The sequence below is a fragment of the Dinoponera quadriceps genome, unplaced genomic scaffold (genome assembly GCF_001313825.1).
Source record: "Dinoponera quadriceps isolate SergipeBrazil2010 unplaced genomic scaffold, ASM131382v1 scaffold5050, whole genome shotgun sequence".
In the NCBI taxonomy this organism is placed as follows: Eukaryota; Metazoa; Arthropoda; class Insecta; order Hymenoptera; family Formicidae; genus Dinoponera; species Dinoponera quadriceps.
Window position 1 is genome coordinate 70,736 of NW_014560030.1, and position 13,258 is coordinate 83,993.

At 42.0% G+C, this 13,258-nt stretch overlaps 2 protein-coding genes across 7 annotated transcripts in view; one reads left to right on the forward strand and one right to left on the reverse strand.

Annotated features, from left to right (window-relative positions):
- Positions 1-1,264, reverse strand: part of LOC106750606 (protein kinase C and casein kinase substrate in neurons protein 1) — a 54,381-nt gene extending 53,117 nt beyond the window's left edge. For all 5 annotated transcript variants that reach the window (XM_014631065.1, XM_014631064.1, XM_014631063.1 and 2 more), the window contains exon 1: positions 979-1,264. The gene's annotated coding sequence lies outside the window, so the exon portion shown is untranslated. The remainder of the gene's footprint in view (positions 1-978) is intronic.
- A 1,390-nt stretch (positions 1,265-2,654) lies between these two features.
- On the forward strand, positions 2,655-12,742 carry LOC106750604 (RING finger protein 121). 2 transcript variants are annotated; one of them, XM_014631054.1, is made up of 8 exons: positions 2,655-2,792; positions 3,054-3,088; positions 3,235-3,376; positions 3,455-3,609; positions 3,683-3,911; positions 4,016-4,251; positions 4,334-4,450; positions 6,927-12,742. In XM_014631054.1, the coding sequence occupies exons 1-8, from the start codon at positions 2,754-2,756 to the stop codon at positions 6,979-6,981; spliced, it is 1,008 nt and encodes a 335-aa protein (XP_014486540.1). In that variant the 5' UTR covers positions 2,655-2,753; the 3' UTR covers positions 6,982-12,742. The 2 variants fall into 2 exon arrangements, with proteins under 2 accessions (XP_014486540.1, XP_014486541.1); XM_014631055.1 differs by lacking the exon at positions 6,927-12,742 and having other exon boundaries at positions 4,334-6,920.
- Positions 12,743-13,258: the final 516 nt, after the last annotated feature.

Genomic DNA, 13,258 nt, shown 5'->3' on the forward strand with positions numbered 1-13,258 from the left:
CCTTCCCCGCCTTGTTTTCCGCATTCCGCGGGGCGCGTCTTCAGGGTCAGTAATCGCGGCGCGACCAAACTTTCCTGACCGACCTGCTACCTGTTAAACCGCGGTGTCTTTGAGGGAAAAAAAAAAAAGAGAGACAACGGTAGGCTTCTTCTGGGATTAGGTCGGGCGCGTATGCGTCCGTATTTGACGCGGTCGAAATAAATTGTGCACGGCTGTGCGACGCTCGTACGGGCGAAGACGATGCCGCATAACTCGGCATGCGCGAGTGAGAGAAAGGTTGGACCGGTTAACCGACCTCTAATCGGCTACTTAGACTCGGCATGATCGCGCGCCGAGTCCTTGAAAGCGTCGTCGAGAGAGAATTGAAACTGGACGTTGAGAATAGAAGCTAATTGCCCCCGACGACTGATTATCGCTCGTAGAGAACAGTATCGTGAGAACGTCCGACACTCCGCGAATGCTCCGGAGCACGCCGAGCACGGAAGAGAAAATCGACATTCTCCTCGCTCATCGTTGATATCGCGTTTCGCGCTGCAGCTTCTCTCGAGAATTATGTTATCATTCCGCCTTATCGGCGCCCAAGGACGACGTGCCGGAACACTTTGGGAACTTCGTGACGCGTTCGCGCAAACATGGAAATTTAAATTCTTTCGAACGTCAGTTCATTGGCGTACCGTGCGCGCTCCTTCACGGTTGGAGCGGGCAACTTCACAGTGTACGGGGCGATTCTTCGTCAGCGCGTCGGAAACGCGTGTGTCTCGTCGATGTTCCCCCCGAGATTCCTTTCGATGCTCCTTTCTCGCGGATGCCGAGGGTTCCTCGCGCGAATAATTTCTCGCCTGTCAAAGACACGCGAAGGACGGAATGTGGTTCGGCGGCGATGCCGGGACGCACAGCGGCGGAATTTCGCGGAATATCGTCGCTCGCTTCTCCGGCGACGTGCATCGAATCGCGTCAAGACAGTTATGCCTTACTCACCGAAAGTAATCCCTCGCCACGACGGCGACGACCACGGTGGCGGCGGCGGAGGCGATGGCTGGCGGGGTATCCCTCCGAAGATCCGGGGAACTAACCAAGAAATCCACGTATCCACGTGTTGCGGGACGCAATCAGGCACGGCACTGTGTTAACACTCACCGAGCACGCGAGCGTCGCGCGACCCGCTGGCACGTACGGCGCGCGATTTCACGGCAATGGAATCTCGTCACGTCGCGCGTTTTCTCAGCGAACGGTACCACGAGCGCTCATATTGCTGCTCTGCCGAGTGAATTACCAACTTCCCTCTCTGGCCCTCGCAGCGCTGGGCGTGGTTTAGAGCCGTGGACGCCCGAGCGCGGACGATCGCCCACGAATACGCGCGGTGCACGCTCACTGGCGAAGTCACGCGACACTTGATTGGATCTAACGGCAAACGCCAATCGAATTCTCGGGGTATTAATCGTTCCTTACGAGCTCGGTTCCCGCCAAACTTAAGCGCCGATTCGATTCAGAAGTGTCTGACTTCGGGCTCGAGGGCATTTGTGTGAGGAGACTGATTTGCTATTATGTCGAAGATACAAAAACTTCCAACTTGCAATTAACTCGTATTACTGAACAAGTGGAGGGACTGACAGTATCTGCAAAATTTCAATTGTTTGATAGATTTCTTTTTACATATACATAGTGTAATTTTAAGTAAGTTCGAATAAGCTTTAAAATTAGAAATTATAAACGTTCTGATTTACTATTGAAATGTAGAACTTGGAAATAAAAAGACTTTTGATCAGGCATTGAGTCGTACTACTTGGACGTATAAAAGTTTCTAATATGTTGAATTATAAAATTCCAAAATAAAAGTGTGACTGACTTGTTGAGTTCTATAGAATCCTTCGATGAGGACGATGGAGATTCATGGCAGATTTTAGGAATAATAAAAATAACGGGTTAAATAATCGTAACGGGTACAGCGGACCCATTACGATTGTTAGACCCGTTATATATACAGATATAGTCTGCGCTAGCGTTATCTAGCAGTGTTGAGTAGAAGCTCGCTTCATTGAAAAGGTTTAATGGCTCCTGCACTCAGAGAGCGCCATTGAACTATATAAACAAACTAAAATGGGCATGTACATACTATGCATATATAGAACACGTCGGTGCGATAACACTCGCTTGTGGGCAAGTTCCACTTAACGCTCGCAACGACGCAAGCGTCATTCTACCTTTGTTTCTCGCTAGATGTTGAATAAAGGTGGAACGACGCGTCGTTGCGAGCGTTAAGTGGAACCCACTCTGTGTGAAAAGATTGGAGTTGCGCCGGTAACAACCCGACTGATGTTCAGTCATGGAAAGGTAAGGTGGAGGAGGTAAAGACTGCATTGTTACAATACAATACAACACAATACAAATAATAAAAATATATTCATAATAATATCTAAGGGGAAATATCATGCACTCATATTGAACGAAATATAAGTCCGTACACGGCGCCATGTCTCTCATCCACAGAAATTATGAGCATAACTCGGACCCGCATCAAATGGAAGTTGTATCGGCAGAAAATGTGCGTAGCACGGACACGCACCAAATGAGGACTGTATCGACAGTACCAGCAAATGTGCGCAACGAAATAGTGCCGTCTTCAAAATGTGCGCAGATGGCGTATCAAACGGTCATGAAAAGCGGTATCAACGCCGGCGTGACCGCTCTCAGGTTTCTCTCTTGTCGCATTATGTCAATTTATTAATTTCTATTTCTCTATGCATTAACTGGATATGGCTTTAATAATGGACATACAACAAATGTCAAACAAAGTAGGTGTATAATCCTACAGATTAACCGATGCGTAATGTCTACGTACTACTGTGTGCTTGAAAATATAACCTCCAAACTTATGTGATTCATACAAATTGATACTGACGTGCAACAATTAGTTTGACACGTATTATCTTCGCATTAATATAATGACATCAGACTGATGACGATTGTAACGTTAAGGGGAATCGTGTACATTATTTTGAACAATGTTTTGTTGTTCACAGTTCTACAATTGCAACTGTTATTCTTTGTTTTAGAGTGAAGCAGAATTAACTCAAGAAGAGAAATGGAGGTAAGTGACAAATTTACAGTAATATAAGAACTTGACAATATAAGAATCTTATCATACTGTAATGTTTCTTGTAATATCTGCGGCTGATAAGAAGTATATGTATAGAAACATAAGTTAGTGGACATTTTACTAAATTTCCTTTTCAGGGTAGAACATATAAAGATGCACGAACAACATCGAGGTCACGAATCTATGCACGCAGAAATGATGCTTATATTATTGGTGACATTAGCAGTAGCACAGCTTGTATTAGTTGAATGGAAGAAAAGATACTTTAAATCATATCAGGTAATAATTAGTATTTATTAAGTAAAAATTTTATTCATGAAAACGTACATATGAATATAATATTACTTATTCTTACAGTTTGTGACACTGATAGGCATGTGGATTATTCCATTTGGAATAAGTTTAAAAAATTACTGGTTGAGATTTATATTTTTGTGGCTTTTAATTTCATGTATAACATGTTTAGTAGTAAGAAAAGCAACTGAAGAACCAGTAAAAGGTACAACACCAAGGTATGCTATGCAATTATCAATATTACATAGCCAATAAGTACAAAATAATACAGGAAAGTTAATTTTTTCGCAGGCTAGTGTACAAGTGGTTTTATTTTATTTATAAACTTAGTTATGCATTAGGCATAGTTGGCTACATCTTAGTGTTATTTACATTCTTCGGTGTAAATCTCATATTTGATGTTAAGCCTCACGTTTGGATGGACTGGGGCCTCTTGCTTTTATTTTATGGTCTTTACTTCGGAGTACTAGGAAGGGATGTTGCTGAAATATGTGCTGACTCGATGGCATCACATATTGGGGTATGTGTCATCAAGATTAATCTTGACTGTAAATTAACATTCATTACACTGTTATACCTTTGCATCGTACATACAACTTTACGATTGTCCAATACAACTTTCAGTATTACACCCCAGGCAGTATGCCAACCAGGTCTCTGGAGCCAAATGTTTGTGCGGTATGTGGAAATAGACTTCTTGTGTCCGAACGCGAGGAAGGTGTGATTGAAAATACATATAAACTCAACTGTGGACACGTTTTTCATGAATTTTGCATCCGAGGCTGGTGCATCGTAGGGAAGAAACAAACTTGCCCTTATTGTAAAGAGAAGGTCGACTTGAAGAAGATGTTTCGCAATCCGTATCCTTTTTCATAATGTGTCCAGCAATTTGATGTTTAACGTCAATTTATTCAGCTTGTATCACCTTAATTCGTGACATAGGTGGCAACGGCCCCATGTTTTATATGGCCACTTGCTGGATTGGTTAAGGTGGCTTGTTGCTTGGCAACCTTTAATTTTATTCCTTGTTCAAGGTATCAATTGGGCTCTGGGCCTTGAGTAAGTAACAATGTTGGTGTAGAGCCAACTGTTCCTTACATGCACCGTTGTAGCATTATCTCGCAACACCAGAGAATTATTAACTTATTCGTCTGATCATCACCTGTGTCTGTATTTTTGTACATGCAGATTGGTACAATTATTTTTGTTATAAAGGAAAGAAGTATTAGTTAGGAGATACAATGCCAGTACCAACTAATAATCCTGCTCGTGTCTTAGACGTTAAGTTATGTTAGTGATAAAGTCATATTAATTCTGTGAGATCTATATATAATATAGAATATATTAAGGTAAGAATATCTCGATGAACACATTAACACATTCGTTAATCCGAGGAATCGGAGTAGAAAAAATTCTTTATACGAGAGTCCTTTTCACATTACGGGAAAAAAGCATTAGATCTCGAGTGTAAAATATATTGTTAAAAAAAAAATGCATCACATATAGGACAAATCGTCGGCTTCGGCACGGGACGAGCTATAAAAATACATATGGCGATATTTTTATATTTTTTCTAATGGTCGTCTGTACGCAAATTGAGAAAATAATGTGTTTTAGAGAGCACTTGCTATGTAGATAACGTTTTATAAAGGACATGAGAAGGATTAAGTCACTCGGTATACTGTTAATTTTTGGTATACATTGCTCTTAAAATAATCAAATCGCGATAATGCATCACTAGTGCTATCAGTCAAATGTCATTACAAATATCGTTAAATGACGCATTTGGAATTTCTATCGTTGATTTATAAATCGTATGTTCCTTTTTGCATTGTGTTCTACTAATAGCTTCCTACTAATAATGAATACACATTCCTAAATGTATTATGAGTGTGCTACTTCCAGAATTTGCTTTATCGAGATATTCGATTTCGAGAAAGACTTAGTAAAGGGTTGTATGTATATATGTCGTATGATTGTAACTCACATGGTGTTCATACGTTATAATCTATGCGAATATATAAAAGAAATCAGTCTAAATTGGAAGAATAGTCGATGTAAAATATGTATATATTTTCATTTACGTGGTCTCACTGACTTCAATCATCAATAACAACGATGACCAGAACTTTTTCATCGTTAGTGCAAAACGTAAGATATTAATCAAGTCGGAAGGAAAGCTCGCTGCTTTGTTAAATATAAATAATTTATGATAATTTAAAAAAATGCCTCATCTGGTATTTTACATCATCCTTCTAATCGGAGAACAAAACCAATAGCTTCGGCAGGATCGATTATGTAGGAGCACCTTTAAAATAACACAAACACACACACACTCTTCCATTGATATTTCCTGTAATAAAATATCTGTGCAAGACACGTTTTTCTCGCGTCACATACTACGCTGCAGTTTTTTTAACGTTTCGAATCAATTTATTACAACTCTATGCACATGTAAACCAGCAAATGTAACGTAGTTACATTTTTCCGTTGTTTAATTCAATTATTGTTTGTATTATCATTTCTAGCATGTAACACTAAATTTCTGCCCATGACATTGTCAGTTAGTGAGACGTATCATACTTTTATTGTAAATCGAACTTGCAGCAGTTCCGAAGTTCTCTCGTTTTACTTAAGACTTACTTTAAGGAAGACAAGTATCTGATATATGTTACATTTTCGACAGTCGCTGTCACGCTGTAAGTGTTTACAGCTTTAGTTCTGTTGCTGATCGTAGCAAATGCAGAATTGCTGCATTACACATACGTTTTTTGAGAGAGGATAACAAAACCAATGGGAATGTAGCATGTATTTCTTCCATTATCGTCTCCACACACAGAGAATATACCGTATAAACACGCGATGAGAAACGTCTGACTATTTGTAAAGAGCAACGCCATTGTTAAAAACACTTGTTTTCCAATAAAAATCGTGTACAAAGCAACATTTGGATGTGGTATTCAATTCCTCTGTGTTGTGTAGTGCTTGTGATGATCTGATCGTTACCCTGGAAATGAAACCTTATTCTTTGAGAGCTTCCCTGAAGGATAAACTGTAACACAATGTTTGCTCGAATTTAGAAAATAATATAATTTGTATAACTTGGTATCCTTACGAACTTAAAGCTAACCCATTCATTAACTCTTCCGCGGTTGAGAGAGATAACGTTATCGTTAAGACAGAACAGTCTATGCGGTCCTCTTGTTCAAAGGAATAGAATCAAGATTGCGCAAGATTGGGAGATAAGAATTGTTTCTTGGATAAGAGAGAAGAGCTCTGTTATCGCAAATGCAGGCGATAATATTAGCCAGTCAAAGATGAATAATATTAATTGGTGTTTTTTCGAGAAAACGTAAAAAATCCGGGAAGCAATGGTAGATTTAACACGTGTCTCTCTGCCGCTTGTCGTGTAGACAACACAACGATGTCACCCCATTCTTCCGAGCACAATCAGTAGCTTGCTTACACTCCTTGAGAACTTGAACCTCAGTTGCGATTGTTCTTTCTCTTTCACGTTTTTTTATAATTTTTGCAGAATAAAGAACGAGGAGGAGGATCAGTATGGGAGAGCGGTCAGCGTGATAAATTAGCGAGTGCGCGCTATATATTGTCGTATAATTTCTCCGCTAGCACCTGACAGATAAGTTTCTATTTCTAAGTTAGATAAGTTTCTATTCACGCATGTACGAAAGCGAGTATAAGCAAGCAAGCGATTCAAAAGCGAAAGAGGAGTGAAGGGGTAACTACGCACGAAAGAAAACTCAGTTTGTGGTTCTCTGTCACCTGGAGGGGTCAGACAAAAAAACTCGCATATTGGCGTAACGGAAAAATTGTCCTTTGCAAGAGAGTTTCTACTCGATCGTTTTTAATTGTCTCAACCAGACTTTTCAAGCAGCCGAATATTTTCAGCCGCGACAACGGGAATATCGTTTCTCCTCTCCGGGCCTTCGTCTGGTCCCTGTATTTGTCAATCACACGAACTGAGATTTTCCCGTGCAGGTCTGAGGGGAAGGATGTGTGATCTCGTTGGACGCGCGTAGAGTCCAACGTACGCTGTGTGGGCGTAGTGAGAGATCAATGACAACAACTTGCCAGTGATGTTACTAAAAGACTTTAATTAACCTTTCGTTATTATTATTATTATTATTAATATTATTATTATTATTATTATCGATAGAAAAACAACTTTCATCACATCACGTATCTCCGTAGGTACTCGTCGGAACATCGGACCTGTCGCGAGAGTATCGTGTAGCATCGCGCATGTATATTCATATATGTATTTACATATATACTCATTTGTATACACTTACAGTCTAAAGCTCCCTTTTCGCGATTTTCGTGGGATGAAGTTGCGGCGAAATGCCGTTAACGGGGGAAGGGAGGGGGGGATGAGCGATAACAGAGGCGGGGGTGAGAACACACTTAACGGTAGTCCCTTCAACGAGTCCGACAAACAGAGGTTTAACGTTGTTCGATATAAATATAAATATATAAATACACACCGTGTATGTGTGTGTGTGTATATTTATACATTTATTGATTTATTCACTTGTATATGTTTTTGGCTTGGATGGTTCAGACGCCACGATACGACGGGATCGTCGGGATGGGTCCAGGGGCAGACATTCACACAAACACGGGGAAATTTTATAGATATATTTATTGAGTACTTAGCGTGTAAGAGTATAGAATATGTTACCTTACTGTTAAATATATCATTACATGGTAATATATATTTATATATATTTATATATATATATATCATGATGTCTTTAAAATAAACCTCCCGCGCCGGCACGCGCTCGCGTTCGTGTTCGCGCTCACGCGCGCGCGTGCGTGCGTGCGTGTACGTACGTATATATGTCACGTGTATGTACGCGTATGTGTGTGTGCGTGCATGTGTGTGTGTGTGTGTGTGTGTATCCAAGATTATTTACATAATGATCGCAATTAATATGTACAAGTTCACGAAACGAAAAGAAAAAAAGGTACAGAGACGAACGGGCGAGCGTGTGTGTCGGCCGTGTCGGTGATCGCCGCGGAGGGGTCCTTCGCGCTTCGGACCCTGGGAGCCGCGCGTTCACCGTCACGCCGATGCCGAGAGTGAGTGCTAGGTACGGTTCCCCTCAGTCGTCGTTTACGTTTTTCTCTCCAGTATCAAATTGACCGTCGTCCTCATATGAAAGTATAAAGGTCTCGCTATACGATGTGAGATGATTCCTCTTTTCGCGGGCACGGATGTACGAAACTACTGTCGCTACGGATAATTGTAGGTACCCTAATCAACAACACCAATGTCGCATACGATTGTGGCCTTTTTAACGCTCTCTCTCTCTCTCTATCTCTCCCTCGATCTCTCTCTTTCTCTGCCGCGAGCGATAACGGAGATTTCTCTCGCGATATCGACAAGATATCGACCGCGGATGATACGGTAAACGCTAGTACACGAGTCGTACGTGCCGTACGGAATAATAAGATGGATTGATCGGACGAAAATCCATCCAAGATGATAAGTCGTCGATGAGACGCGTTTCTCATCCCCGCCGAACGTGAGAGTATTAGCGTTTGCCGTATTCGCGGTGTTGCAGAGATACTCCGCGGTATCTCGCGATTATCGGTCGCGGACCCTCGAGCGCCGCTCAAGAAGCGCTCCGGCGTCGCGCGACGGAACGCAATGTATCATTCATATCTCGGTCTCGCGTGTATTGTATGTACAAAACGGAAAGTATCACGTGACCGCCGTAATTGTTCACTGGCGCACAGAAAGAAGCGCGACGAGCGCTTCCGGACCGCAACGGTCCCGCGGCTCGCCTTTACATATAAAATGAACGGGAAAAAAGCGCACGACTTCCTTTCTTTCCCCTCGCAATAACTATCGTTAACGCAACTCGCATATTTATATATATATATATATATATATATGTATATATATATATTAATTTTTATGTATCTCTCTCTCTCTCTCTCTCTCTTTCTCTCTCTCCCACGCACTCTATTTCTTTCTCTCTCTCTCTCTCTCTCTCTCTCGCTCGCACTAGTTTCTCACGCATCCTTCCTCACGCTTTCTTCACTTTTGACATGTTTATCGTCTCTCGTTCTACCGCTGCCCTTTAATGGCGTTCAAGACATACACGATAGTTACGAAGTATTGCTTTTTCTTAATCGCGTGTAGATCGCGGCTGCCGACCGCGATCCGGCATAACAATAATAAATTTTGCACCTTCCTGCGACGAGCCGCGTCGAGAATCCTCGGTCTTCGCTTGAGTCCTTCGATCACCGGAATGAACGTCATTTGCGAGAATTTGGAACTTGCACTCGAGTGAGTAGCGTATCGGCTTACCGAAAATTGTTCCCGTCTATTTTTGGACATTTGGAACCAAAGGATTAAGATTATATAGTAGATATACACGCGTATTTTCATATGTTTTTAATGATTTTTGTCGTATCGTCGAATTCATTAATTTCAGGACGATGGAACGTCCAAATTTTGTATATATTTTCTGTATATCTTTTTACTCTTTCTGTGTCAAAATAAAAGTATTGCGAACGTTTATCATCGCAGTAATTGGAAGAACATGGAAGAATTTGGAGACACCTGGCGAATATAAAAAAAAATGTACATGCGAAATCGCGACCTCGGAGCGACAGAATTGATCTGCGTGATATTTTCTATTAAACATTCGTGTGGATTAATCTTCAATAATTAACCGGGCGATAATCAAAGTCGGCGAGGATGATTGCGAGTGTATAATTAAATTCAAATATATTCGCATTTCGTTCGCGGTTCAGAAGTTACTTTGTGAAATTTTCGTTTCGTTATTTCCGGTATTCCCGCTCGGATTCGGTTAAACGAGTTTTTTTCGTTTCCAGAACACGCCCCTCTCGTGAGACACGGGACGCAAAAAGTACCGGGGAAACCGGCGGGCGGAGGCTCTCTCTCGCGGCTCTTGGAAGGAAACATGCGCTAAGCGTAAAGTTAACTCGAGTACAGGACTTTTTAACGTCGTATCGTTTTTTTCTGTTTTCTTTTTCTCTCTCCCGTTTTTACGTATCGTTTTGCAAGTAGACGAGTACACATAGAAAACCGCTCGCGGCGTTCGCCCGGCTCCCATCCGGCCGTCGGCGAACGTCGCCGCATGCTGAGCGTTTCTCTACGAGCTACAATAATGCGCGTGTCGGGTAACGGCGTGTTGTTAATGGACAACTCAGTAACAAGCGCTACGGGACTTTGTTCCCCTTCGTGTCCCTCGCGGAAGCACGAAGAGATCGTCGAGAACGCAATATCGACGGGGGTCACCCGAGGCGGCGTACGGCGTACATCAACGGGAAGGGAGTCCCGTCGCGTTTACTCGAGTTTGATTAATTTAGAAATTAATCTCGCATTCGCTTCGAACCGTCGAAAGTGGCGGACTTTGTCAACCGTGACGTGAGATTTTGCGATCCTTCCATTTCCCCCCACGGGAATGATATACGCGAGTTCGCCGAGTTGATAGGAAATAATTAGCGAGTTAAAAAGTGCGCACCTCTTTGATCGTGGCGCGGCTCGGATCGTTTGTCAATTTCGTAGCCTAATTTGAATTGTTCGTGCTGAATGTGAAATATCGTTTAACTCTCCGCGTTGGTAACAAAGGCTTGATGTGAACTGACCCGACGTGCATACAAAGTCGAGCCTGAGACTTCAGCGATTACCCACGTATAGGCTACGTTTACAAGCTCACTCGTTCCGTTTCGGAATAGGGAGGAAAGCAGTAATAATTCACGCATGCCTTTTTATCGGCGGTTTGACATACGGAATGAATCACAGATCGATATGTCACGTCCAACCTCGGGCTGCCCACCGGAAAAGGTGCGTTTGACGCGCGAAATCGTTTCTTTCCGTCGAAAGTAAACGGAGTACTTAGCGAAATGATATAGAAATTGTAGCGGCGCGTGTCGATGGAGCGTTAAGACGCAAAGTAGACGTACGGATTCTTACTGGCGCGCGTCACTCGTGATTTTAATTCTCGATCATCCGGTAAAATGCATAAATTATCGATTCGTTTTAATTTACGTATATAGTTTGCACCTTTCTTCCTTCATTCTTCCTCTGCTTTCCGTTCTCTTTTTTGTTTTTTTTAAATCACGGTAACGTGTGCGCGAAACGAGCCTCAAAACTGAGTCGCTAATAATAAACTCACGTTCGCGTGTGTGACCCGGCTTTAGGAACCGACGGAATAAAAAATGCGGCGACGGGCGTACTCGAGAGTTAAGCGTAAAGATTGATGGCGCTCTGCCGCTAAAATTCTTTATGATCTCGCGGTAGAAAAGATTCTTCATGCGAGGGGTGTGAAGACTACTTTCGCGGGACAGTGTGGCGTGTGTCGGCTATACACAACAGATATGTACAGCGATGTTACTTGTAAGGTTCACTAGCACACTCCCTTAACCGTTCGCTAAACCCCCACGTTAACTCGTCAACTAGTACGTACGTTTGTAGTTATGATTATGTATTTTTTTTATTTTTACTTTTACCATACGCCTACGTGGAACACAACGTGGTGGAGCTGCGTGGGCTCGCACGTTGGCTCACCGTACCCCTATATAATTATGCGTTATATCCGTATTTTTTTGCGTTCTTTACTTTCTATGTCAGTTACTTCATCCGACCCGAACCACAAACTTCGATCTACGCTTTTTACGTTTTTTTTTCTTCTTTATTTACCCAATATTGATAAACACCGACGAGTTCAGCTATATCTGTTACAGAGAGGAGGGGTCAAAGTTGTGCCCTGTGAAAAATAGGTGGATTGAAACGAATCTAAAGAAATTTGTTCGAGCGGCGAGATGCGAAATGTAGCCGAGATATATCTTCGGAATCGAGCGGTCGGACTTTCCCTTAAGAAATCTTTGGATTTCCAACGTAACGGTGCTACTCGATGTTGCAACCAGATATCGAAACTAATACACAGGTGGGACGCGAAGAATGTGTTTTGTAATGTGTTTTGTAAATCCAAGTAAGAAATTTAATTTAAGGAAAACTCCATGGTCTTTGCGGAATTCAGAAATGAAACAATACGATTGGGAAGAAATAAGAAACAAGTTCCCACCACCATGTTGAAAAGCCCTAACTTCGAAGATTAGTAATTTATGACTCGACGAGACGAACCTCCGTGCCAATTCTTATCAATTCGCCTATTTTTTACTGGGAGCTCTCTTCGGTGGAACGCGGGGGGTGAGGTTTCCTCACGGGGCGATCCCACATACACGGTTACATAGGACTTCTTCGACGACACAATTCAAAAAATAATTTTTCATTTTTAGTAGAAAGATAGGCGGGGCATTTTTTTCGTACAATGGTAAATATTATCGTTTTCCATTATTATTACTATATTTTATTATTCTTATTACTTACCGTTATTATATTATTATTATTATTCATTATTATTTATTATTTATTATTATTATTATTATTCATTATTATTATTATTATTTTCTTCTGGACATTATTACTTTGACGCATCCCGTTATGACTGTCGCTCGTCTCGTCACGTCACCTCGTCGTTTCGCGCGGCGACGTCACGTCGCAATAGTTCTCTTACTCGTTTACGTGATGCCGATACTATTTACACGTGTCTACGTTGTCTACGACAAATCGGTCAATAGGTTCGCTTATACATGCGGCATCCGGCGATCGGAGTTCGCGTCGAATATAAAATCGACAAGGCTTACGCTCAAGTGAGATTATTATCGGAGCGGACAGATGGGACAGCGTGATAATTGTCCAATATTAACGAGTCGTTTCAATTTTCATCGTTTCCCGACGGCTGTCAAAATTACTATCGGTCATTCGCGGGCCGCAAATCTCGCAATTGGCAAATCTACGCG